Source organism: Phyllostomus discolor, chromosome 9 (assembly GCF_004126475.2).
Source record: "Phyllostomus discolor isolate MPI-MPIP mPhyDis1 chromosome 9, mPhyDis1.pri.v3, whole genome shotgun sequence".
Lineage (NCBI taxonomy): Eukaryota > Metazoa > Chordata > Mammalia > Chiroptera > Phyllostomidae > Phyllostomus > Phyllostomus discolor.
This window is the reverse complement of record NC_040911.2, coordinates 48,440,955-48,468,280: the sequence shown is the minus strand read 5'-3', so window position 1 is coordinate 48,468,280 and position 27,326 is coordinate 48,440,955. Positions and strand designations below refer to the sequence as shown.

The following is a 27,326-nucleotide window of genomic DNA, read 5'->3' as shown; positions in this document are numbered from 1 at the left end:
TTCCTTGCCAACATATTATTTCTTTTTGATAAGAGCCATGATACCTCATTATGGTTTTGATTTGCATTTCTATGATGACTAATAATGTTGAGCATCTATTTGCGTACTTTTTTGGCAATTTGTATGCCTTGTTTTGAAAAATGTTTTCAGATCTAATGCCCATTTCTAAATTTGGTTGTTTGCTTTTGCTACTGAATTGTGTGAGTCCTTTACATATCCTGGATATTAACCATTTATCAGATATATGATTTGCAATTATTTTCTCCTATGCAGTACGTTGCCTTTTCATATTGATGGTTTCCTTTGTTGTGTAGAAGCTGTTTAATTTGTTGTAGTACCACTGTTGAACTTTCATTTTATTGCCAGATTCAAAAAACCATCACCAAGAATGATGTCAAGGAGCTTACTTTACTGCCTATGTTTTCTTCAAGGAGATTTAAGGTTTTAGGTCTTATGTTCAAGTGTTTTAAATACATTTTGATTTAACTTTTGTATATGGTATAAGACAGTGGTTGAATTTCATTCTTTTGCATGTTGGCTGTCCACTTTTCTCAAAAGCAATTTTGAAGAGACTGTCCTTACCCCATTATACATTCTTGGCTCGTCTGTTGTAAATAAATTGACCATATATGCACAGGTTTATTTCTGGGCTCTCTAGTCTGTTCCACTGATCTATGTCCTTGTTTTAATGCCAATACCATACTGCTGTAGTTACTACAACTTTGTAAAAATAGTTATAAATCAGGGAGCATAATGCCTCCAGCTTTGATGTTCTTTCTCAAGAGTCTTTTGGTAGCCCTGGCTTGGTAGGTTCAGTTGGTTAGAGAATTGTCCCAATACACCAAGGATGCAGGTTTAATCTCCAGTCAGTGTACATATGAGAGGCAACCAATGAATGCATTAGTGAGTGGAACAACAAAATTGATATTTTCTCTCTCCCTTCCTCTCCCTAAAATCAATAAATAAAAAAAAAATTTAATGATTGCTTTTGGCTACTTGGGGTCTTTCATGGTTTCATACAAATTTCAAGATTATTTCTTCTATTTCTATAAAATGCTCTTGGAATTTTTATAGGAATTGCACTGTATCTGTAGATTCCTTTGGGCAGTATAGACTTTTAACAATATTGATTATTCCAGTTCATAAGTGTAAAATATCTTTCCTTTTCTTTGTGTCTTCAATTGGTTTCATTAATATCTTACATTTTTCAATATACAGGTCTTTCACCTCCTCAGTTAAATTTATTTCTAGGTAGTTTATTCCTTTAGATGAAATTATAAATGGGACTGTTTTCTTAATTTCTGATAGCTTGTTATTAGTATATGGAAATACACTGATTTTTGTGTATTGATTTTGTATTGTGTAACTTTACTGAATTTATTAGTTCTAACAGTTTTTGGATGGAGTCTTGAGGGTTTTCTGTATATGAATATGATGCCATCTGCAAACAGTGATAGTTTATATCTTTCTAATTTGGATGCTGTTTATTTCTTTTTCTTGCATAACTGCACTGGCTAGAACTTCTAGTATTATGATGAATAAAAGGGCTAAGAGTGGGCATCCTGGTCCTGTTGATGATTTTAGAGGAAAGGCTTCAGCTTTTCACTGTAGATTATGATGCTATTGGCGAGCTTGTCACATATGGTCTTTATTATGTTGAGGTACATTCACTCTATACCCTCTTTGTTGAAGTTTTATAATAATGTTAAATTTCATCAAATGCTTTTTCTGCCTCTATTGAGATGATTGTATGATTTTTAGCCTTCATTTTATTAATGTAGTGTATCACAACGAAATGAAAATGTTGAACTATCCTTGCATCCATGTAAAAAATCCCATTCAATCATGGTATATGATCCTTTTAATGTATTGTTGAATTGGGTTTGCTAATGTTTGTTGAGAATTTTTGCATTTATGTGCATCAGGGATATTCATCAGTAATTTTCTTTTCTGATAGTGTCCTTGTCTGGTTTTGTTATCAGCATAAAGCTAGTATCATAAAATGATTTTGAGAAGAATTCCCTCTGGTTATGTATTTTAGGGAAGAGTCTGAGAAGGATTGGTATTCATTTTTCTTAGTTTGTTAAAATCCAGTGAACCTGTCTGTTCTAAATTGACTTAGTTATTTTTATAACTAGAACTTTGTACCTTTTGAACCCCTTCATCCTTTTTGCCTACATCCCCACCCCAGCAACCACCAATCTATTCTCTGTATCTATAAGCTTGATGTTTTTGTTTTTGATATCACATATAAGTGAGATCAGGCACTAGATGTCTTTCCTAGCCTGATTTATTTTACTTAGCATAATGACTCAAGGTCCACCCACAGTGTTGCAAATGGCAAGATTTCATTCTTTTGTCTATGGTTTTATAAAAATAACAATCATAAAGTATGATTTTTCTTACAACAGTGATTAGACATTTCCATAACTGATAAAGTGATTGCCATGATAAATCTAGTACCCACCTGACACCAGTTATTATGATACACTGACTATATGCCCTGACTATATGTTTTATATGGCTGTGACTATTTCGTAGCTACCAATTTCTAATTCTTAATGAATTTTCCTGTTACACTCCTTCCTCCAATCCCACTACTATCTGATAATTGTCAAAATGTTCTTTGTATTCTGAGTTTGTTTGTTTTGTTTGTTCATTTATTTACTTTAAATTCCACATATAAGTGAAATCATGTGGCATTTGTCTTTGTCTACTTATTTCACTAAGCACAATATTCTCTAGGTCTATCCATGTTGTTGCAGATGGCAAGATTTCATTCTTCTTTTATGACTGAGTCATATTCCATTTTATACATGCACTACTTCTTCATCCATTCATCTACTGATGGACATTTAGGTTGCTACCATATCTTGGCTATTGTAAATGAACATATAAATGCAGATCTCTTTCTGAAATAGTGTTCTGGGTTTCTTCAATAAATACACAAAAGTGAAACTGCAGGGTCCTTCTTCATGTCTTGCATATATAACCTTTGTTTTAAGGTCTATATTGTCATACCCTGGCTTTTAATTGTGTTTCCATTTTCATGAAATCCTTTTTTTCTATCTTTTTACTCTCAGTCTGTGTCTTTTGACCTGAAGTGAGTCTCAAGCATATGTAAGGGTTTTGATTTGTTATCCATTCAGCCACTGTAGGTGTTACAGCATTTAATCCATTTACATTTAAAATAATTGCTGATAGATATGTAGTTATTGCCATTTTATTGTTCATATATACTCTTTCTCTTTCTTCTAAAGACAACACTTTAACATTATTTTAATAATACTGGTTTGGGAGTGATGAACTCCTTTAACTTCTTCTTGTCTGGGAGGCTCTTTATCTATCCTTCTATTTTAAATGATAGTTTTGCTAGGTAGAGTAATCTTGGTTGTAGGTCCTTGCTTTGCATCACTTTGAATATTTCTTGCCAAACCTTTCTGGGCTGCAAAGTTTCTGTTGAGAAATTAGCTGACAGTCTTATGGGAGCTTCCTTGAAGGAAATTTAGCTGCTTTTTTTCTTGCTGCTTTTAAGGTTCTTTGTCTTCCATCTCTGGCATTTTAATTATGAGGTGTCGTGGTGCAGGCCTCTGGATTCATCTTGTTTGGGACTCTGCACTTCTTAGGCTGGAATGTCTATTTCCTTTACTAGGTTATAAAAATTTCCTATAATTATTGCTTCAAACAGGTGTTCAATTCCATGCTCTTTCTCTTCTTCTGGCAGTCTTATGATGTGAATGCTGGTAAGCTTGATGCTGTCCCAGAGGCTCCTTAAACTATCCTCATTATTTTGGATTCCTTTTTTCTTTCTGTTGTTCTGATTGGGTGTTTTCTGTTACTGTACCTTCCAAATCACTGATTCACTTTTCTGCCTCACCTAATCTACTGTTCCTTACCAGTAAATTAAATTCTTCATTTCAGTTACGGTATCCTTCATACCTCATTGGTTCTTTTTTATGGCTTCTATGTGCCATTTTAACCATTTGAAGTTCTCACTAATTCCTTGAGCACCCTTATAACCATTGCTTTGAACTCTCTATCTGGAAGATTGTCATTTCATTTAGTTCTTTTTCTGGAGATTTACCCTGTTCTTTCATTTGAGACATGTTTCTTTGTCTCCTCATTTTCATTGTATCCCTGCATTTGTTTCTATGTATTAGGTAGAGCTGTTACAACTCCTGGTCTTGGTAGAGTGGCCTTATGTAGTAGGTGTTCTGTGGAGACCAGTGGTGAAATCTCCCTGATCACCTGAGCCGGGTGCTCCAGATGTGTCCTTGTGTGGTCTGTATGTGCCCTCCTATTGTACCTGAGCCTTTATAACTGTTTGGGCGGGCTAATACCCTCCTCCAAGCTGACTGGTTTAATGACTGCCTGTGACTACAGGGGGTGATCTGTTGTTTGGGGGCTAAACCTATATAGCACAACTGGCTTTAGCAGGGCTCTTATGCCTGCTGAGACTGTTGAGTGTGTTGTTTGTGGAGGTAGTTGGGTGGTACTCTTGTGTAGTCTGAAGCTGGCCACCAGGTGTGTTCTGGGGTCTCCTAGAATGTGAAGGCCAAGGTCAACAGCTGTCTGTAACCTGTCTAGGGCCACCTGGTATGAGGTACAAAGTGATCTACAAGTAGTTACCACCTGTCATGGGTTTGGAGGTGCCTGGGAGAGAGTAAGCTGTGAATTGAAGCCTGCTGCCACTAGTGCTGGAGTTGGGGCTGCTTAGCAAGAGATACTGGGCATTCCTAGACCAGAGGCTAATTGTTTGGGGTTTGTGATTCTTTGAGAGAGTTTAGGAAAGTCTGCAGCATGAGCCAAGACAGGGTGCTTGTATAAAAAATGCAATAAAAGAAACCTGAGTAGGCTGGCACAGTGGGTGGGAAAGCATCTCAGAGAATCGCTGGGATAAGGCAGACAGTATTAGCCAGGCTGAAAGAAACTCAAGATATGGTGCCAACAAGCTCCTATAGAATGACAGCTCAGTAAAGGAACAACAGCTTCTGCTAGCACTTCTGTCTGGCAGAAAGCTGCCCCTCCAGCCCTTGTTCTGGAGCCAGACAATTTAGTTTCTTCCTGTGTGTCCCTGGCACTTTTTAAGCTGCTGCCCCAATGTAAGATCTCAGAACAAGTAAGTCCATGTGGGCCCTTTAAAAGGAATGCTTTGGACTCAAGCAAACCTCACTCACCCACAATCCTGGATAGTTTTTGCAGCCAAAAATTACAGGTGCTTCTCTTCCCAGTACTGGGCCCCTGGTCTGTGGAGCCTAATGTAATGCTGGGACCCTTCACTCCTTAAGGGGGACATCTGCAGCCACAATATCCCTTTAACCACCACTCTTGAGTTTGGGACTGCCTGTTTCATGTCTCTATCCCTCCTACCACTCTCAACATGGCTCTTCTTCTGTATATCCTTAGTTACAGCACTCTGTTCAGATGGATTTTAGGTGGTTCTGAATGATGGTTGTTCTGTAGGTTAGTTGTAGTTTTGAAGTGGTCTTAGAAGGAGGCTAGTGTAACCATGCAGAAACTCCATTTCTTTAAGATGACTCTTTCTGGTTTTTGTCCACTCTCTTGCTTAATCATTAAGCCCTTAAGACAGCAGATTCTGGTCAGCATCAAACTGCCTTAAGAACAAAACCTCAGATCTGTTGATCGCAGAACAGTTTTGGTCAAGTGAAAGATAACATCTTGACTTCAGTTGTGTAACCAGACAGAACAATGCCAAAACTGACATTAGAACCTGATACAATGATCAACTGCTTCCTACCCCCACCCAACCAATCAGTGGAGCCCTTTCTAAAACATGGTAACAAAGCTAAAAGTAATTTTTTAAGTTCCAAATAAAATTTAAAAGTAGAAGTGCAAATATGATAATCAGAGGACAAGTGAAAACATTCATAATACATATAAAAGATAACTAATAATCAGTTATAACAAATCAATAAAAAAGACAATTTACCATACACAAAAAATTAGAAGACATGAAGAGGCGGTTCAAAGAATGAGTAATACAAATGTTGAGTAAACCTATGAAAGTATTCAATCTCAGTCCTAATTTTAAAAATATAAAATAACAGGATGACTTTTTACTTAAAAGACTGACAAAACTTAAGGCTGTTTTGGTAAAACCAGAGTAGTCATACATTGCTGATGGTGGTAAATTTAGCAAAGCCATTTAAATATAAATAAACAGCCCTGAACAGGTAGCTCGGGTGGTTAGAGTGTTGTTTTGATGTGCCAAGGTTGTGGGTTTGACTTCCCAATCAGGGCACATATAAGAATCAACCAATGAATGCATCAATAAGTGGAACAACAAATCCATGTTTCTCTCTCTTTCCCTTCCTCTAATACCAAAAGATTTTTAAAAAATGAAGAAAATACACAAATACATCCACTAAAATGTTATTTGTATGCCCAAAACACTAGGGGGGAAATCTAAATATCCATTTATAAAAATCTGGCTTAAAAAGTATAATAAATTATTATGCTGAAAATTATACAAATGATAAAATAAGCCTTTAAAAGATGCTCCATTTTTCTTAACCTCTTCTCTTCTGCAGAATTTACAAAAGTTGGGAGTGCTTTAGGACTTCATCCTGGAACTCTTTCTATTCTCTCACATACTCCGTAAGTGATCTAATTAGTGCCGTGGCTTTAAACACAACTTTAAGTGCCACTGACTTCCAAATCTGCATCTCCAGTCCTTATCTAAAACACCGTATTTGTACTTCCACTTGCTTATCTGATATCTTCACAGGAATGTCTAATAGGCATATAAACCAAAAAAAGACCAGAGAAAATTCTTGATTTTTCCTGTCAAACCTCCTCCTCCACACCCACCCATTTCAATAAATGTCACCACCATCCATCATCACTTAATCCAAAAATTCAGAAATGTTGACTCAATCTCTGAAACATATCCCAAATTAAATTCATGTCTTTCCATCTCAATTGCTGCCCATCATTTCTGAATCTCAAACCACCATTATCACTTGAATAGGCTACTACATACACACACACACCAACTCCTCCCTTCCTTTTACTCTATTACACCCTCCCCTCAACATACCTTCTATAGTGAGTAGTCAGAATGATCTTTTAAAACTAAAAAGTCCTGGGCAGGTGGCTCAATAGGTTGGAGCATTGTCCTGTGCATCAAAAGGTTGAGGGTTCAATTTCCAGTCAGGGCACATATAGGAGGTAACTTATCAATGTTTCTCTCTCACATTGATATCTGTGTCTGTCTTATCTGTCTGTCTCATCAATAAACATATCCTTGGGAGAGGATTTAAAAAAACTAAATATCACGTGATACTATTTAAAAAAATAAATCAATTAAACATGACATTCCTGCCCTGCTTAATTTATTAGTTTCTCCATGAACTTGAATAAAGTCTAAACTCACACTAAACCACCTATATGAAGCAGAATTAATGGAATATACATATGAATATTGTCTTAGAGCATTTAAAAACCTCAGAGATGAGATTAATAATATGCTAATGTGCAGTAGGACTAAACAAAGCAAACAAAAAATACAATATGAAATCATAGTAATTCAAATAAACAACTCTTCAGATTAGATATATAATGGAATGGAGAAGCCAAAGAACAAATTAGTGACCTACAAAAGTCAGGTCAAGGATAGTTGCAGAAGGCATTAGAAAGTGGCACAAAAAGAAAAAGAAAAATACTAAAGTCAAAAGAAAAGGAGAAGTTAGATGTGACAAGAAACCACATAATAGAATCGTCAGAAAGTAAAAAAAAAAAAAAAAGGAAGACAACAAAATACTTGAAAAACTGACCAATAATTCACCAAAATGGAGGAAAGATAAAAGATATCAAATTAAAGTATCCAGAATAAATCTTGGTAAAACACATATTTTCAACAAATGATTCCAAGTGCCAAATGTAACAAAAAGGGATCTATATCCAGCCAAACACATTATAAACTGTAAAAGGCAAAAGAAAAAAATTCAGAATGTTTTAGACAGGAACAGTAGGTCACACACACAGGAAAAAAACCCCCTGATACCAGAACTTCCAAAAGGCAATATGACGCAAAAAACAATGCCGTATATTTTCAAAATGTTTAAGGAAAAGAATTTCAAACAAGTATTCCCCTCTGCCTTGCACCACCCGCCCCCCCACCAGCATTCCCTCACCTTAGTTCATGTCCACGGGTCTTACATGTAAGTTCTCTGGCTTCTCCATTTACCATATTATTCTTAACCTCCCCATCTATTTTGTACCTACCACTTATGCTTCTTATTCCCTGTACCTTTTCCCTCATTCTTCTCCCTCCTGCTACTTGCTGATAACCCTCCATGTAATCTCCATTTCTGTGATTCTGTTCCTGCTCTAGTTGTTTCCTTAGTTTGTCGGATTTTTTTATGTTCAGTTGTTGATACTTGTGAATTTGTTGCCATTTTACTGTTCATAGTTTTGATTACATTCTTTTTCTTAGATAAGTCCCTTTAACATTTCATATAATAAGGGCTTGGTGATGATGAACTACTTTACCTTTTCTGAGAAGTACTTTTTCTGCCCTTCCATTCTAAATGAAAGCTTTGCTGGATAGAGCAATCTTGGTCCTTGCCTTTCATGACTTGGAATACTTCTTTCCAGCCCCTTCTTGCCTATAATGTTTCTTTGGAAAAATCAGCTGATAGTCTAATGGAAACTCCTTTGTAGGTAACTGTCTCCTTTTCTCTTGCTGCTTTTAAGATCCTCTCTTTATCTGTAATCTTGGGTAACTTAATTATGACGTGCCTTGGTGTGCGCTCCCTTTGGTGCAAATTCTTTGGGACTCTCAGCCTCCGGGAACTCCTGAAGTCTATTTCCTTTGTCAGAGTGGGGAAGTTATCCTTCATTATGTTTTCAAATAAGTTTTCCTTTTCTTGCTCTTCCTCTTCTCCTTCCAGCACCCCTATAATTCGGACGTTGGAATGTTTGAAGTTCTCTTGCAGGTTCCTAAGCCTCTCCTCATTTTTTCTGAATTCTTCTGTCTGCTCTGGTTGAATGTTTATTTCTTATTCTGTTCCAAAGCACTGATGTGCATCCCAGTTTCCTTCCCGTCACTGTTGGTTCCCTGTATATTTTTCTTTAGTTCACTTTGCATAGTCTTCACTTTTTCTACTATTTGGCAACCATACTCAACATTTCTGTAAGCATCCTGATTACCATTGTTTTGAACTCTGCATGGTCACTTCATTCTTTTTCTGGAGTTTTGATCTGTTCCTTCATTTGGGCCATATTTCTTTGTTCCTTCATTTGGGCCATATTTCTTTGTTACATTTCAAGAGGTGGAGCCCCTGGTATCTGCCAGGGCAAGGAAACCCACATTGCTGTGTTGTAGTGCTGTACATGGGGGAGGAGTCGGAGAAAGGAACAAAGCTGCTTGCTCTGCTCTCAGCCAGCTTTCAGTCACTTCTCCCGCTACCCACAAGCAACTTGGGCCCTTCTGGTGCTGATTACCAGGGTTGGTGGGTTTGTGTATGTTCTAGGACCTTGTGGGTCTTTCCACAAACTCTCCTGTGAGGCTTGGAGTTTCACCCACTCCTGCAACCCCCACAGGTTTTTACAGCCAGAGTTTTTGAGTGCTGAAGAGTTTTCCAGTGTTGGAACCATTGGTTGAACAGTCTTTCTTGCTCCCCAGTTGTTCCTCCTGGTTTATACACACCCAAAGGTATGACCACCAGCTGCTGCTTTGCCCACCTGGTCCTTCAGCTGCCGCCTTACCACATTTCCTCTCTGCCCCATCTTCCTGTCTCTGCCCCTCCTACCTATCTGGATAAATGTTTCTTCTTTAACTCCTTGGTTATTGGACTTCCATACAGTTCAATTTTCTGGCAGTTGTGGTTGTTTTTTGTTTTTCTTTTCTTTTCTTTTTTTTTTGTACTTTTGGTTGTGCGAGGAGGCAATGTATATCTACCTACGCCTCCCTCTTAGCCACAAGTCCAAAAATAAGCTATCATTTAAAAGTGAGGTTTAATTGCCCTGGCTGGTGTAGCTCATTGGATTTAGTGCAGGTTGCAAACCAAAGCATCACCAGTTTGATTCCCAGTCAAGGCACATGCCTGAGTTGCAGGCCAGTTTCCCAGTTGGGAACCATGTCAGAGGCAAACACACATTGACGTTTCTCTCCCTCTCTTTCTCCCTTCCTTCCCCTCTCTCTGAAAATAAATACATAAAATCTTTAAAAAAGGATTAATTGATAATTTCAGGCATAAGAAAGGCTTTGAAATGTTTATATATAACCACTCTGTTTGAGAATTGCTTTTAAGTAGGTACTAAAGAATTGAAATTGTTTTGGTCAAGGTGATGGGGAATACCTGAAGCCTCCCACACCTCATCAAAATTAGAACTAAATCATATAACAACCATCATTCAAAATGCCTGAAATCTAGCTGAATGGATAGCCTATAACAAAGGATATAAAGAAGAAACTATGTCAACATGGAAGATGGGAAAGAGATACAGAATAGGCTGGTCTCATACCTTGTATGCAGAGGTCCCCCTAGGGAACAAGGGGTCCCATCTCTACATCAGAACCCCCAGCTACGGGTTCCAGTCCCAGAATAGAATTCCCCATAACTTCTGATTGTAAAAATCAGGGGAGACTGTGGCTGAATGAGGCAGAGATTTCCTAGACACTGAGGCATTCATCTTAAAAGGCCTGAGCACTGACTTACTCAGACTCACTTGCTCTGAGCTCCAGGGCTGGGGCAGCAGCTCGAAAGACACTAGGAACAAATGGGGAGAAACTGAATTGTCTGGCTGCAGGGTGAGGGTTAGAAGAGCAGCTTTCTCCGAGACACAAGTACAGGCAGAAGCCACTTTTTGTTTGCTGAGCTCTTCCCCTACAGAGGCTGATAACAAGTGCCATATCTGAGACTAACACTGTTCATCCCACCCAGGTGATTCCCTGACACCCGGCTGGCCCAAATGTGAGTACGCTGGATTGTTTCCAGTGGCTTTTCCATAAAAAACCTGTCTTTGTTCAAGCTGTGGACTAAAATCACTCAAACAAGCAGTATCTGGCCTCTGTGTACCCCATAACTCTTGCTAAGTGGCCAGAGACCTAGCACTAGTGGCAGCCAGCCTCAGGTTGCAGCATGGCCTCTCCTAGGCACCTTCAAGCACAGCAAAAGTAGCAGCTATTTGCAATGGTTCTGCAGCTCATTCAAAATGACCCTGGGGTAGGGCACATGTAGTGTTTAACCTTGTACCTCCCAGAGGGCCATAGAGCCAGTGCACCAGATGGACAGCCTCAGACCACGCTAGATTATAACCCAACCACCTTTATGAACAATACATTCAATGGGCAGACTCAGCAGGTATCTAAGCACAGCTGAAGTGAGTCTTATTCCATGGGGTTGGTACCTGCACAGCAGCTCCTGTGCTGTAGTTACAGCCTATCTTCCTGGGCATCAGTCTCTCCCATTTATGTGCCAACAGCAATAAAGGCTCAACTACAACAGGACAGTGCACAGAGCCCACAAAGGGGGTGCGTCTGAAGCCCCCAGCTCAGCGACCAGGGAGGCTGTGTCACTGATCCCCTACAGGGCATCTACTACATAAGGCTACTACACCAAGTGCAGGAGACATCACAGCTGTACCTAATACATAGAAATAAACACACAGAAGCAGCCAAAATGAGACAACAAAGGAAAATCTCCCAAATGAAAGTGCAGAACTTCAGGAAAAGAATGAAATGGATGAAAGCAATCTACTACATAGAATTCAAAACAATGCTGTAAGAATGCTAAAAAAATTTAGTGAGAAATAAAACAACTTAAAAAAGTCAAAAACATTAACAATGAAGCAGTGAGATATGAAGAATACATTAACTAAATGGAGAATTACAGAAAATAAACAGTAAACGAAGCAGATAGCCAAATTAGCAATCCAGAAGGTAAGTAAGCAGAAAACATGTAATCGGCAAGAATTTGAAAACATAATGACAGAGACCTTTCCTACTTGGTAATGGCAATAAGACACACAAGTCCAGGAAGCAGACAGTCCTCAGCAAGATGAATCCAAAGAGGCCCACAACAAGACACATCATAATTAAAATGCCAAGATTAAAGACCAAGAGACAATTTTAAAGCAGCAAAAGAAATGCAGTTAGTTACCTACAAGAGAGCTACAAAAAGTTTGTCAGTTGATTTCTCAACAGAAGTTTTGCAGGCCAGAAGAGATTGGCAAGAAATATTTAAAGTAATGCTACAAGGACCTTCAACCAAGTAAAGCTATCATTTAGAACTGAAGGACTGATACAGAGTTTTCCAGGCAAGAAAAAGCTAAAGGAGTTTACCACCACCAAACAAGTATAACAAGAATTGTTAAAGGCACTTCTTCAAGAAGAAAAAAAATATAAATAAAATGGCAATAGCTACATACCATCAGTTACTTTTTAAAATTTTATTTATTGATTTTTAAAGAGAAAGAGAAAGGGGAGAAGGAGGAAGAGAGGGAGAGGGAGAAATGGTTTTGTTGTTCCACTTACTGATGCATTCGCTGGTTGATTCTTGTGTGTGCTCTGACCAGGCATCAAACCTGCACCCTTGGTGCACTGGGATAATATTGTATCCAACTGGGCTAGCCAGACAGGGCCAATAATTACTTTAAATGCAGATGGGTTAAATGCTCGAATCAAAAAACATGCAGTGACTTAATGGATAACAAAATGAGACCCTTATACATGCTCTCTATAAGAGATTTCAGATCAAAAGACACACACAGACTGAAAGTAAAAGGATGGAAAAAAAGATTTCATGAAAATGGAAACAAATCAAATGCTAGGGTAGCAATACATACAACAGACAAAACAGACTTCCAAAAAAAAAAAGGTTATAATATGAGACAAAGAAAGATCCAGCAGTTCAACTTCTGGGTATATATCCAAAGAAACCTAAAACACTAAATCAAAAAGACATACACATCCATATGTTTATTGCAGCATTATTTGTAAGAGCAAAGATATGGAAGTATCCTAAGTATATATGAATAAATACATGAATAAGAAGCAAAGTATATATACAACAGAATATGACTCAGCCATAAAAAAAAGAATGAAATCTTGCCATCTATAGGAAAATGGATGGACCTAGACTGTACTGTGCTAAATGAATTAAGTCAGAGAAAATTGCCAGATGATTTCACTTACACATGGAACCTAAAAAACAAATAAGCAGAAAAGGAACAGATTCATAGATACAGAGAACATTTTGGCTGTTGCCACATGAGAGAGGGTTTGGGGGTTGGATGGTAAGGTGAAGGGATTTACAAGTACAAATTAATAGTTACAGAATACTCATGGGAATGTCAAGTATAGCATGGAGAATATAGTCAGTAATATTGTAATAACTCCATATGGTTTCAGATGGGTTCTATGTTTGTCAGGGTGATGACTTCGTAAGATAATGCAATATTGAACATCAAGTGTAATTAAAAAATAAAAAGACAAAAAAGCAAAAAAAAAGAAATATATGTGGATAATATGTGATGGATGGGAGTAAGAGTGAATGATGAACTTAATAAAGTATATTTGATATAAAAAAGTAAAAAAAGAATGGATAGACAATTGAGAAACACCCCTAACAATCCAAAACTAATATTCTACAGAACATCGACATACCTGCTGGGAAACAGGGGTAAAGGGATGGGGTGAAGGAGACTACAGATAAATGAGAAAGTCATTAAGGTACTTTTCTTTGGAGGAATACACACACACACACACATATACACATATATACACACATATGTATATACACAAACATATATACATATATATATGAGATATGTCCGGAAAAAGTGCAAACACAGTTAATATAATGAAACCGGTTTTTGCGATATCAATGTAACCTAGCAGCCAAGGGGTGTGGACTGGAATGCATTTGCATGAACAATGACGACTTCACTGGACTAGTCAGTGGGAGCAGTAGATGTTGTTCAGAGAGCATGTCACATTCCAAATGACTGAGTGAGTAGAGCAATGGATCTGCATCAAATTTGTGTTAGGCCTGAACATTCCTCCACAGAAACTATTCAGATGATTCAGAAGGCATATGGGACAATGAATGAGTGCAGCTCAAATAAAAGTATGGCACAAATACTTCAAAGATGGCTGAGAATCTGTTGAAAGTAATCCACATTCTGGAAGGCCTGCAACAAGCAGAATACCTGAAAATGCCGAAATGTCTACGGGCTGCACTGAACAAAGATCAGTGACTGACAGTGCAAGAACTAGAAACTAATACAGGAATTCCCAAAACTATCCAACATTTTGATGCAGGATCTTGGTATGAAACATGTCATGGCAAAATTCATTCCCCGGCTTCTATTACCACAGCAGAAGGAACATCGTTCTGCTGTTGCTAATGAGATTCAAACTGCTACCAATGAACCAGATTTCGTCAGAGATCATAATTGGAGATGAATTGTGGGTCTACCACTACGATCTGGAAACAAAGGCTCAGTCATTGTCCCAGTTGAAGTTACCTGGTTCTCTACCCACAAAGAAGGTGTGGTAAAGTCACAACAAAATCGCGGCAAGATCAGAACCATGTTGGGAGAGGCAAGATAACAGAGGAGTGAATGGAAGCCACACTAACCTCCTCCCAGGACCAATCTGGCATTCTGAGTAAATTGAGGAGAAATCACCTAGAGCAACACCTGGAACAAACAACTAAACAATAGCAAGAGAGAAGACTTATAACCTCAGACACACAGCAGAATGATATTCGGCTAAACCTGACTGCACATCATACAAGATGTGATGGGCAGAGTGACCTTCACTCAACCAGTTGGAGGGAAGGACCCACCAAAGAACAACCCAACAACAATCAAATTCAACTACATCCAGAGATCTAACATCAATGGCATAAAGGGCATGCCAAGAGCATCTAGTTCAAGAGATCAAGGAAACTACACCCTGAATCTCACAGGTCTATTACCATAGAAACTCACATCTCAACAAGCTCAGGGAGTCAAATCAGATCAATTTAAGAAGCAGAGACAAACAAGAGTCATCTCACGAATAATGGGAAGACAAAGAAACAACTCCTGAACAAAAGGGAAGGAGGAATCCTCAGAAAGAATACTAAACAAAACAGAGGCAAGCCAACTCTCAGAGTTCAAAACAATGGTTGCAAGGAAGCTCAATGAGCTCACTGAGAATTACCAAAAACTACAGGGAAACTACAAGGAACTTACTACAAACTATATCAACATGAAAAAGGACATAGAAACTATCAACAAGGGCCAAGAGGAAATGAAGAATACAATTTCTGAACTGAAGAACACAGTAGAAGAAATCAAAAGGAGGCTCGATGAAGCAGGGGATCAAATTAGTGAGCAGGAGGACAAGGTAGAAAAAAACTCCCAGAAAGAGCAAGGAAGGAAACTCAAAAAGAATGAACAGGGGTTAAGGGAACTGCAGAACAACATAAAACATAGCAATATCAGTATCACAGTCATACCAGAAGGAGAATAAGAAAAGCCAGAAATAGAAAATCTGATTGTAAAAGTAATGATGGAAAACTTCCCTAATTTGATGAGAGAAAAAGTCACAGAAACCCAGGAAGCACAAAGGGTCCCAATCAAGATAACCCAAAGAGGCCCACTCCAAGACACACTAACTAAAAGGGCAAAATTCAAATACAAAGAGAGAATCTTAAAGGTAGCAAGGAAGAAACAGGAACTAACATACAAAAGGGAGCTCCGATAAGGCTAGCAGCTGACTTCTGAAGGGAAACACTACAGGCCAGAAGGGTACGGCAAGATATATTCTAAGTAATGAAAAGCAAAGCCCTGCAAGAGTAGCGAAGGTACTCTAGCAAAGGTAGAGTAGCAAAGACTACACTACCTAGCAAGGCTCTCGATTAAAATGGATGGGAAAATAAGAAGTTTCCCAGACAAAAGAAGGCTCAAAGAATTCACCTCCACCAAACCAGCACTGCAACACGCTAAAGGGACTGCTCTGAAAAGAGGACGAGGAAGAGTGAGAGAGAGAGAAGATAGGTACCAAGGGGGTAAAATGGCAATGAATAAGTACCTATCAATAATAACCTTAAATGTAAATGGATTAAATGCTCCAATCAAAAGACACAGGGTAGTTGAATGGGTAAGAAAACATGACCCATACATATGCTGCCTACAAGAGGCCCACCTCAGAACAAAAGACATACACAGACTGAGAGTGAAAAAAATATTCCAAGCAGAACCATCTTGCTCCTACCCCTGACAGATTCTCTCGTCCAGGTCACTGGGATGACAAGAATTCCAAGCGGACCCTCACTGACCATGCTGTCTCGAGTGATACTTTCCGCTGCTGCTGCAGCAGGACCTTGTCTAAAGAATGCAGCCATCCTTGGGCCAGGGGCATGGCAGGCAACAAGGATCTTCCACACTAGATAGCCAAGTCTTGCCCCTGTACCACCTCTTCAAGAATATGGAAGAAAAGTTCACCACAGGCTGATCCCTGAGGAATTCTTCCAGTCCCTTTATCCTAAAACCAGTGTAAGAGGACCCTATGTGCTCAGAACCGGGCTTATCCTACATTTCCTGTTCAAAGAAATATACATGGTCACTCCAGAGACCATTTCTGCCATATCAACCATAGGGCTGCTTGTCTTTATGGTTAAAAAATACAGCACCTCTATTGGGAAGTTTGTTGATAAACTCAATGAGCAAAAAATCCCCCAACCAGAAGTAAAGCAGGCTTCCATCAAAGATATCCAGGATGCAATTGATCTGGAGAAGTCCCAGCAGGCACTGGTTCAAAAGTGCCATTATCTTTTCAATGTCCAGAGGAATAACATTGCTATGGCTTTGGAGGTCACTTACCGGGAAAGGTTGCATAGAGTATACCAGGAAGTAAAGAACTACCTAGACTATCACATCTCAGTGCAGAACATGATGATGCGTCAGAAGGAGCAAGAGCACATGATAAATTGGGTGGAGAAGCCCGTGGTGCAGAGCATCTCCACACAGCAAGAAAAGGAGACAATTGCCAAGTGCACTGCAGATCTAAAGCTACTTCCAAAGAAGGCCCAAGAACAGCCAGTTATGTAAATGAATTGATCTAGATTAACACAGCTGGAAACACTTGACTGAGTAGAAGCCAGGCTGTGACAAAAGCTTCCTGTGTCACCTTCTACTGGAGTCCAGCTCACCCCACCTAAAAATGAAAAGCACAAGTTCCATCCAATGGCAGAATTAAAACAGTCTGTTGGCCAAGAACATGTTTCTTGTCCTTCTTGCTCCACATTTTCAATTGTCCGATGATTACTTTTGAATAAGCAGTGTGCTTGGAATAACATTTGTTGCCTGACGAAAGACTACCGAGTTATCATTTATATTTGTAATTAATTCTATCATCTTTACAATAAAGTGACAGTTGAACAAGGAAAAAAATATATATATTCCAAGCAAATGGACAAGAAAAAAAGCCACTCTAGCAATACTTATGACAAAACATACTTCAAAACAAGGGCCATAAAAAGACACACAGGACACTTCATAATACTTAAGGAAAGAATCCATCAAAAACACATAAACATTGTAAACATATATGCACACAACATAGGAGCACCCAAATAAGGGAGAATCTTGGAGGACTTCAGGAAAGATACAGAGAGCAATACACTTATCCTAGGGGATTTTACTGTCAACAATGGATAGATCTTCCCAACAAAATATCAACAAGGATAGCGTGGCATTGAACAATGTCCTAGATCAAATGGACTTAACTAATATATATAGAAGCTTTCATCCCAGAGAAGTAAAATGCACATTCTTTTCAAATGCACATGGAACATTACAAACATAGACCACATGGTAGGACACAAAATAAACTCAAGAAATTCAAGAAAATTGAAATCATATCAAACATTTTCTCAAGGGTCTGAAACTAGAAACCAACCTCAAGGAAAAATACCAAAAGCAAAACAAACAAACAAAACACTCAAATCCATAGAGATTGAATAGCATGCTATTACTAAACAATGAACGGTTAAGAATGAGACCAAGGAAGAAATCAAAGTTTATGGAAACAAATGAAATGAACTCACAACAGTCCAAAAATTATGGGACACAGCAAAGGCAGTCCTGAGAGGGAAGTTTACAGCGATACAGGCCTACCTAAAAAGATAGAAACATTTCAAATAAACAACCTAACCTTACGTCTACAGGAACTGGAGGAACAACAACAAAGCCCAGAGTAAGTAGAAGGAAGGAAATAACCAAGATAAGAGTAGAATTAAATGACACAGCAACTAAAAGAACAATGCTACATATCAATAAATCCAGGAGTTGGTTCTTTGAAAAGAAACAAAATTGAGAAGCCTTTAAGCAGGTTCATCAAGAAAAAAAAAAAGACCCAAATTAAAAAAGAAATCAGAAATGAAACAGATTAGAATTGATACTACAGAAATACAAAGGACTGTAAGGAATTACTACAAAGAAATATGTCAAGAAATTTGAAAACCAGATGAAATAGATATCTAGAATATATAACCTTTCAAAACTGAATGAAGAAAAAGCAGAAAGCCTGAACAGATGGATAACAGCTGATGAAATCAAAACAGTAATCAAAAAACTCCTGACACAAATGGATGTAACTGTAGTTGAACAACAATTTTAAAAAATTTAAAAAAAAAAGGAAAAACAAATACCAACCCCCGCCCTCCAAAAAAACCCAAACTCCTGGCACACAAAAGCCCTGGATCGAACAGGTTCACAGGAGAATTTTACAAAACACTTAAGGAAGAGCTAACCCCTATCCTTCACAGTCTATTCTAAAAAGTCCAAGAAGAGGGAAGATTCCCAAACTCTTTTTTATGAAGCCAGTATCATTCTAATCCTGAAACAGATAAAGACACAAGAAAGAAAGAAAACTATAGGCCAATATAGCAGATGAACACAGACCCTAAAATCCTCAACAAAATATTGGCAAACCGCATCCAGTAATACATTAAAAAGAGCACACACCACAATCAAGTGGGATTCTTACCAGGGAACCAAGGATGTACAATATTCAAAAATTAATAAACGGAATACATCACATTAAAAAAAAGTAAAAACAAAAATCACATGATCCTATCAACAGATGCAGAGAAAACATTTGATAAGGTATAGCACCCATGTATGATAAAAAACACTCAGCGAAGTGAGAGTAGAGGGAGCATACCTCAATACAAGCCATATAAGAGAAACCCACAACCAACATCATATTCAACAGGAAAAAACTAAAAGCTTTTCCCCTAAGATTAGGAACAAGACAAGGATGTCTGCTTTTACCACTTCTATTTAACATAGTATTGGAAGTCCTAGCCATAGCAATTAGACAATAAAAAGAAATAAAAGGCATCCAAAGTGGAAAGGAGGAAACAAAACTGTCAGTGTTTGCAGATGACATAATAATGTACATAAAAAATTCTATAGGCTCCTCCAAAAAACAACTTGACCTAATAAGTGAATTTGGCAAGACCGCGGGATACAAAGTCAATATTCAGAAGTCGAAGGCATTTTTGTATACCAGCAATAAAATATCAGAAACAGAAATCAGGAAAAAAAATCCCATTTGATAGAACAAAAAGAAAAATAAAGTACTAGGAATAAACTTAACCAAGGAGGTAAAAGATCTATACTCAGAAAACTACACAACACTGAAGAAAGAAATTAAGGAAGACACAAATGAAAGCATATACCGTGTTCATGGATTGGAAGAATTAACATCATCAAAAATGTCCACAGTACCCAAAGCAATTTATAGATTCAAATCAATTCTTATTAAAATACCAATGACATATTTCACAGATATAGAACAAACATTTCAAAAATTTATATGGAACCATAAATGACCCTGAATGGTGCAGCAATTCTGAGAAAGAAGAACAAAGTAGGAGGAATCACAATACCTGACATCAAACTACATTATAAGGCCACAGTAATCAAAACAGTCTGGTACTGGCATAAGAATAGATACATTGATCAATGGAACAGAATAGAGAGCTCAGATATAAATCCAAGTCTCTATGGTCAACTAATATTTGACAAAGGGGGCAGAAGCATAGAGTGGAGTAAAAATAGCCTCTTCAGCAAATGGTGTTGCGAGAGCTGGACAGCTACATGCAAAAAAAAATGAAACTGAATCATCAACTTACACCATACACAAAAATAAACTCAAGATGGATAAAAGACTTAAATATAAGTCACAACACCATAAAAGTCCTAGAGGAGAATGTATGCAGGAAAATCTCAGATATTCCATGCAGCAATATTTTCACCAATATGTCCCCTACAGCAAGGGACATGAAAGAATAAACAAATGGGACCTCATCAAAATAAAAAGTTTCTGCACAGCTAAAGAAAGCATCAGCAAAATGAAAAGGGAACCAGCTGTATGGGAAAATATATTTTCTAATGATATCTTGGACAAGGGTTTGATCTCCAAAATATACAAAGAACTCACACAACTCCACTCCAGGAAGGCAAACAACTCCATTAAAAAATGGGCAAAGGATCTGAACAGACACTTCTTCAAGGAGGACACAGAGGATTCAGAGACACATGAAAAGATGCTCATCATCACTAGCCATCAGAGAGCTGCAAATTAAAACCACAATGAGATACCACTTCACACTGGTCAGAATGGACATCATAACCAAATCAACAAACAACAAGTGTTGGAGAGGTTGTGGAGAAAAGGGAACCCTAGTGCACTGCTGGCAGGAATGCAGACTGGTGTAGCCACTGTGGACAACAGTATGGAATTTCCTCAGAAAACTAAAAATGGAACTGCCTTTTGACCTGGCAATTCCACTGCTGGAATTATAGCTAAGAATGTTGAAACACCAATCCAAAAGAACCTATGCACCCCAAATGTTCATAGCAGCACAATTTACAATAGCCAAGCATTGGAAACAACCTAAGTGTGCATCAGTAAATGAGCTGATCAACAAACTATGGTACATTTATACAATGAATACTTCACAGCAGAAAGAAAAAAGGAGCTCTTAACCTTGTGATAGCATGGATGGATCTGGAGAGCATTATGCTGATGAAATAAGCCAGGCAGTGAAAGACAAACACTGAATGATCTTACCTATCAACCTAATCAACCAAACAAACAATAAAGCAAAATATAATTAGAGACACTGAAATTAAGAAGAAACTGAAATTAAGAAGTAACCAGAAGGGGGCTGTAAGAGGATAATGGGGGGGGGGGGGGGGCAGGGCCATCAAGGAAATTGTATAAAGTACAGATGGACCAAAGCCAAAAGGGGTTAGGACTGAGGGTGAGAGGTAGGGATGGCTGGGGTGGGGCGATTAGTGGGGGTAAAATGGATACAACTGTACTTGAACAACAATAAAAAAGAGAGGAACAAATAAAATAATGGTGGAATCTCTTAAATAGGAAAAAAAATGTAAACTGTGTTTTTGATTGGAAAGGTGTTGTCCATCATGAGTATACCCCTCCAGGCCAAACAATAAATAAGGAGCACTACACTGAATGTTCTTCATAGGTTGAGAGATGTAACACAATGAAAATAGCTGCAGCTATGGGCAACTGGTGATCTGCAGATTCATCACAACAATGCACCCCACTCGTGCATCACATCTCTTGCATTGTTTTTTAGCAAAACATCAAATCATCCAGGTTACTCAGGCCCCCTACAGGTCAGATTTGGCAGCCTGTGACTTCTGGCTTTTCCCAAAACTAAAATCACCTTTGAAAGGAAAGAGATTTCAGTGCATCAGTGAGATTCAGAAAAATACTGCAGGGCAGCTGATGGCAACTGGGAGAACTGTGTGAGGTCCAAATGGGCCCACTTTGAAGGGTACTGAGGTGTCATTGTCCTATGTACAATGTATCTTGTATCTTCTTTATAAATGTCTCTATTTTTCACAGTGCATGGCTGAATACTTTCTGGACAGACCTAGTATGTAATACACAAACGCATATACCATATTTTTTCAAACTACACCCCCCCCCAAATTTGGGAGGAAAGGGGGTGCATCTGAGAGTTCGAATGTAGCTTACCTGGCTCACTGTTGGGGGGGCGGCAGCCTATGTTATTTATGTTATTAAATATCTTACCACATTTTTTGCTCAAAATTTTTTCCCCTATTTTCCTACTCTAGAACCTAGGCACGTCTTACGGCCTGGTGCATCTTACAGTCCGAAAAATTCAGTACATAAATATGTATATACACACACATATACTTAAGATTAATAAACTGACTATGGATAGCAAACAGAATATCAATATTCTAATATATGTTATTATAATAAATTAAGGTGGATTGAAGTCAATCAAAATATAAGTCTTTAAACAGGATAAAAATAAATTCAACAACATACTTTGTAAAAGAGAGCACAAAAAGATATTAAAAGATTGAAAATAAAAGGATAGGAAGAAGTTATATCAGGAAATATAGGCCCTGGCTGGTGTAGCTCAGTGGATTGAGCGCAGGCTGCGAACCAAAGTGTCGCAGATTCGATTCCCAATCAGGGTACATTCCTGGGCTGCAGGCCATGACCCCCAGCAACCGCACATTGATGTTTCCCTCTCTCTTTCTCCCTCCCTTCCCTCTCTAAAAAATAAATAAAATCTTAAAAAAAAAAAAAGAAATGTAAACACAGATTGGTAGATGAACTACTTTTCTTTTTTTAAGGCCCTATTCATGAATAGTTCAGATCCTTCCTGGTCTGGGCTTAGCTCCCGACATTCCTGGGCCTATAGATTCCAATACTGCATCAAAGCTCACTAAGCAGTATCTATTTTCCTTTTAGGAGAGGGCTTCAATTTCTGTTTACTATTATGACTTAGTTTTTCTTATCTAAAAAATGGCACCTGCAGGTTCATCTTTCAGGCTTTGAAGCTCAGTTGTGTATTTTTAAAATGTTTTATTTTTATCTATCATTTCTACATATTTGAAAAAAGGAGCTCACTCAGTCCCCAGAACATGCACTTTAGATTAAATACATCTGAAAACAAAGTCCAAGTTAATTTCTTCACCTGATATGAAATTATAAAGCTCAAGTATTAAGGATATGAGAACTAAAATGATGTCTTAGCACAGTTCTTGGTGCATATAATAAAGAAATTCAAATACTGCCCTATAAACTTATCAATTATACATTCTACTTAAAGAAAGTAAAGGCAAAACCATAAGAATGGAATGGGAATTCCTAACATTTTCCCTGTTATCAGCTTTCATTCAGCTGCAGCTGCTGTGAGAGTAAAAATGCATTCTCCAAAATTGTTGAGAATACAGGCAACTAATAAAGGATCAAATCACAGCAACAAAATTCAATGATCCTTATGAGTTACTATAAAATAACTGGTTATTAATAGAACAGAATTATTCTATTCTGACATATACCACTGACTTTTTGGTTAACCTTTATCACTTCTCAATATTTCCATTTCCTCTGAAAAGTAAAGTTAGGCTAGATGACACTGAAGATCTCTTATCCTTCTGATTCTGATTCCAGAATAAGAGGTTTAAAAAATTTCACTCCAAATTCATTCTTTCTATGCATGTAAAAATGACAGCTTAGCCTAGGCTGGTGTGGCTCAGTGGACTGAGTGCTGGCCTACAAACCAAAACATCACCAGTTTGATTCCCAGTCAGGACACACACTTGGGATGTGGGCCAGGTCCCTATTTGGGGGTGTTCGAGAGGCAACAGATTGATACAACCTTCGCACATCATTGTTTATCTCCCTCTCTTTTCCCCTCCCCTTTCCCCCTAAGAATAAACAAATAAAATCTTTTTTTAATCAAAGATTAATTTAAAAACAAAGCAAAAAAAATGGTAACTTAAATGATTAAACAATTATGACATCCTTACTACTGTTTCCCCCAGGCAAAAAAGAATAAACCATTAGAATAAAGAATAAATCAAAATAAATAATACTAAGTGTTTCCTAGTTAAACAGACACCAAACAGCTTAATTTCCTCATGTTTTATTTTTTTCAATTCCCACCCAAAAATGCTTGCATTAATTTTAGAGAGAGAGGAAGAGACAAATATTGATGTGAGAGACAAACACCGAGCCCCGATCAATAACTGAACCTGCAACCTTATGGTGCACAGTACAACGTTCCAACCAACTGAGATACCTGGGCAGGGATCTTCATATTTTAAAGTAGTTTTACAATATAATGGAGAGGCCCTGGTAAGGTAGCTCAGTTGGTTAGTTCAAGCATTGTCCCAATGTGCCAGGGTTATGTGTTCAATACCCAGTCAGGACACACATAGGAGTCAACCAATGAATGTATAAATAAGTGGAGCAACAAAATTGATGTTTCTCTCTCTCTCAAATCAGTAAAAAAATAAAATGGAAAAGGCCTCAAAATGAAAGGCCATGCTTCTGGGATATTAACTACTTAAACCATTCAAGTGAGCATTTGGACTATGAAAAAGGATCATGTGCCCTGGCTGGCGTAGCTCAGTGGATTGAGCGTGGACTGGGAACCAAAGTGTCCCAGGTTCGATTCCCAGCCAGGGTACATTCCTGGGTTGCAGGCCATGACCCCCAGCAACCACACATTGATGTCTCTCTCTGTCTCTCTCTCTCTCTCTCCCCCCCTCCCTCCCTCCCTTCCCTCTCTAAAAATAAATAAATAAAATCTTTAAAAAAAAAAAAAAAGAAAGAAAAAGGATCATGCTTTCTTTATTATACCTTCCCAAGTAAGCAATGGTTGATTTCACCACAATATTTTCTGTCAGCAATTTTGTAACACTTTCCTCATAAGAATATGATGGTTGTAATTCCAGACCAAGGAATTATTTGGTTGGCCAAAAGTCCATTTAGTTTTTTATGTAAAATAAAAGACACACTTTTCATTTTCACTAGTAACTTCACTCAGTTGGGTATTTTGAGGATGCCAGCTATCTCTCACATGATATAACATTGATTGTTCTCAGTTAATGTCTGTATTTGATTGCTATCAACTTCAACTGTTCTATCTAGCCATGGAGCATCGTTTTATGAGAAATGTCCAGTACAAAATTCGTGAACCATTTTTGACATGTTTGATCAGTCACAGCATCTTCTCCATACACTGCCCAAATCTTTTCTTTTATATTTCAGTTGTGTTTTTACCTGTCTTGAAATAATAAAGAATAATGTGCAAAAATGTTGCATATTTTCTTCCATCTTCAATATTTAAATGATTGCACAAAAATTCACCAATTTAGTAAGTTTTTTAAATGCACACTGATATGACAGCTGTCACAATACAATCTTATAAAATAGTTTTGAATGAAGTTAAAGACAACTAAGCACCACTAGAGCCATCTTATAGAAAAAAGAAAAAAACAACAAAATTTTTGGTCAACACAATAGTATCATAAAATCACAAATTTAACTAATGGCATGCCAAGGATGAAGACAAACACCCACATCCTTTAAAATAAACTGTCCTCAACAATATCCTTAAACACTCTTAAAGAATACTTACAGTTTATTTTATATAATCCTATATTAACTTTTATAATGAACATGCATTGTATAATCTTCAAATAAAAAGTTAAAAATAATAATAGGTTGACTTACACTTGATTTGCTCTGGAGGACTACAATTCTCTGGGTAGAAGCCAAGGGGAAAGAATAATAAGATGGCAAGTGAGAAACTGCTTCAGACAGAGGTAAAGCAAAGGAGGTAAAAAGGTGTTTTATGTTTTTAAACCCAACCACCAGAATAGAAAAGGAAGCAAATATTCAGAACAAAAGTTCAATACAATAAAGACAGGCTGCACTCTGGATTGGGGTTGCTAAAATACATTTTAGAAATCTGAGCATGGCAGATAATTCAGAAGACTATACAAAGTAAACACACTATAAATGGTCAACTTGGTTTGGTTATATGAGCTTATCAGCTTCCAAATTTCACAAAGGTAAAGCTATGATATAAAATAGAGAAATAGTTAAATAGCTCAACTGCTTGAAATATAAACAACCAATATCTAATAAACCTAGCCAAGTCTAAAGCAAAATATATTAGGCAGAATTCAGCAAAATAAAAAATGAACTGGAACACCTGAGTTCTTATAACTCTTTCTAATAAACTCTTTAGGTTTCAGTTTCTTCGTTTTAAAATGAAATCCAAGCCCTGGCTGGTGTAGCTCAGCGGACTGAGCGCGGGCTGCGAACCAAAGTGTCACAGGTTTAATTCCCAGTCAGGCCACATGCCTGGGTTGCAGGCCATGACCCCCCAGCAACCACACATTGATATTTCTCTCTCTCTCCCCACCTTCCCTCTCTAAAAATAAATAAATAAAATCTTAAAAAAAAAAAAAAGAAGTCCACTCCAGCTCTAAAATTCACAATTCTTTATCTCTTCCTCTCTTTCCTCAATATAAACATATTATCAAATAAGCATTGATCTAGAGGAACTGATTCTCCTAACTTCAAAAAAATGAATTGTTAAAATATTTAATATTAGGAATTTCCTTTAGCTATCAAACCCCAGTTTGCTCACGTAATTATTCAACCATTTAACATTTACTAAGCATTTTATGCCAAGCAATAGAACTAAAGATAAACAGGACACAATTCTAGCTTAAAGGGAATTTACAGTTTTTAAGCGGCAAAAGACAAGTTAATTACTATATGCAATAATAAATGCTACAGAAATATGATAGTACTAGCACAAAGGGATCACCCAATTTGGATGCTGTATATCAGGGTTACGGTTGGGACATTTCAAGAAGAGGTTAATACTGAAACGGAGTCTTAAGGATGACTGTGAGGCAGGTAGACATAGATGGAACAGATATAGATGAGGCTGCAGAAGAAAAAGCATGAGCACAGGTGTGAACACACAAACCCCACAAGAAAGCAGGCCACATTGAAGGGATAGCAAAAACTGAAAAACAGTGCAGCAGAAAACAAAACTAGCAAGGGGTCACATCATGGAGCACCTTGTCATCATGTTGTTTGACCTTGATGAAAAACAAGCAAGGCTTTAAAAAAAAAAGTAGTAACATAATTTGAGTAGAAAGATGCCCCTGCTGAAACTTTGAAAAGCAAACTAAAGAGGAATTAACAGTAGATGAGAGAGGGAGAGACCACGCAAAATATAATAACCAGACTGTAAGGCAGAAAGAAATAGTAGCAAATAAGCAAGGAGGCTAGAGTAATACCCAAATTTCTGGCTCCAGCAACAACAACAACAAAAAAAATGCTTTGAAAATCACTTAAAAGAAGCAATTAGCATTTAACTGTTGTATTTATCTTCTAATAGTAATAACTAAACAATACCTCAAATTTAAAAAAAAATTAAATTCTCATTACTTCATTAGTTAATGTT

General features: G+C 37.6%; 2 protein-coding genes across 2 annotated transcripts in view; one reads left to right on the top strand and one right to left on the bottom strand.

Moving 5' to 3' along the window:
* The window catches only part of ANKRD12 (ankyrin repeat domain 12), a 157,452-nt gene that overhangs the window by 120,425 nt on the left and 9,701 nt on the right, over positions 1 to 27,326 (bottom strand).
* On the top strand, positions 16,214 to 17,412 carry LOC114506325 (ATP synthase F(0) complex subunit B1, mitochondrial-like). The gene has a single exon (XM_036009318.1). The coding sequence runs from the start codon at positions 16,579 to 16,581 to the stop codon at positions 17,068 to 17,070; it is 492 nt and encodes a 163-aa protein (XP_035865211.1). The 5' UTR covers positions 16,214 to 16,578; the 3' UTR covers positions 17,071 to 17,412.

What these genes read in the sequence shown, in the direction of transcription:
- LOC114506325 (XM_036009318.1), top strand. Translation starts at nt 16,579, where the DNA reads ATGGTCACTCCAGAGACCATTTCTGCCATATCAACCATAGGGCTGCTT.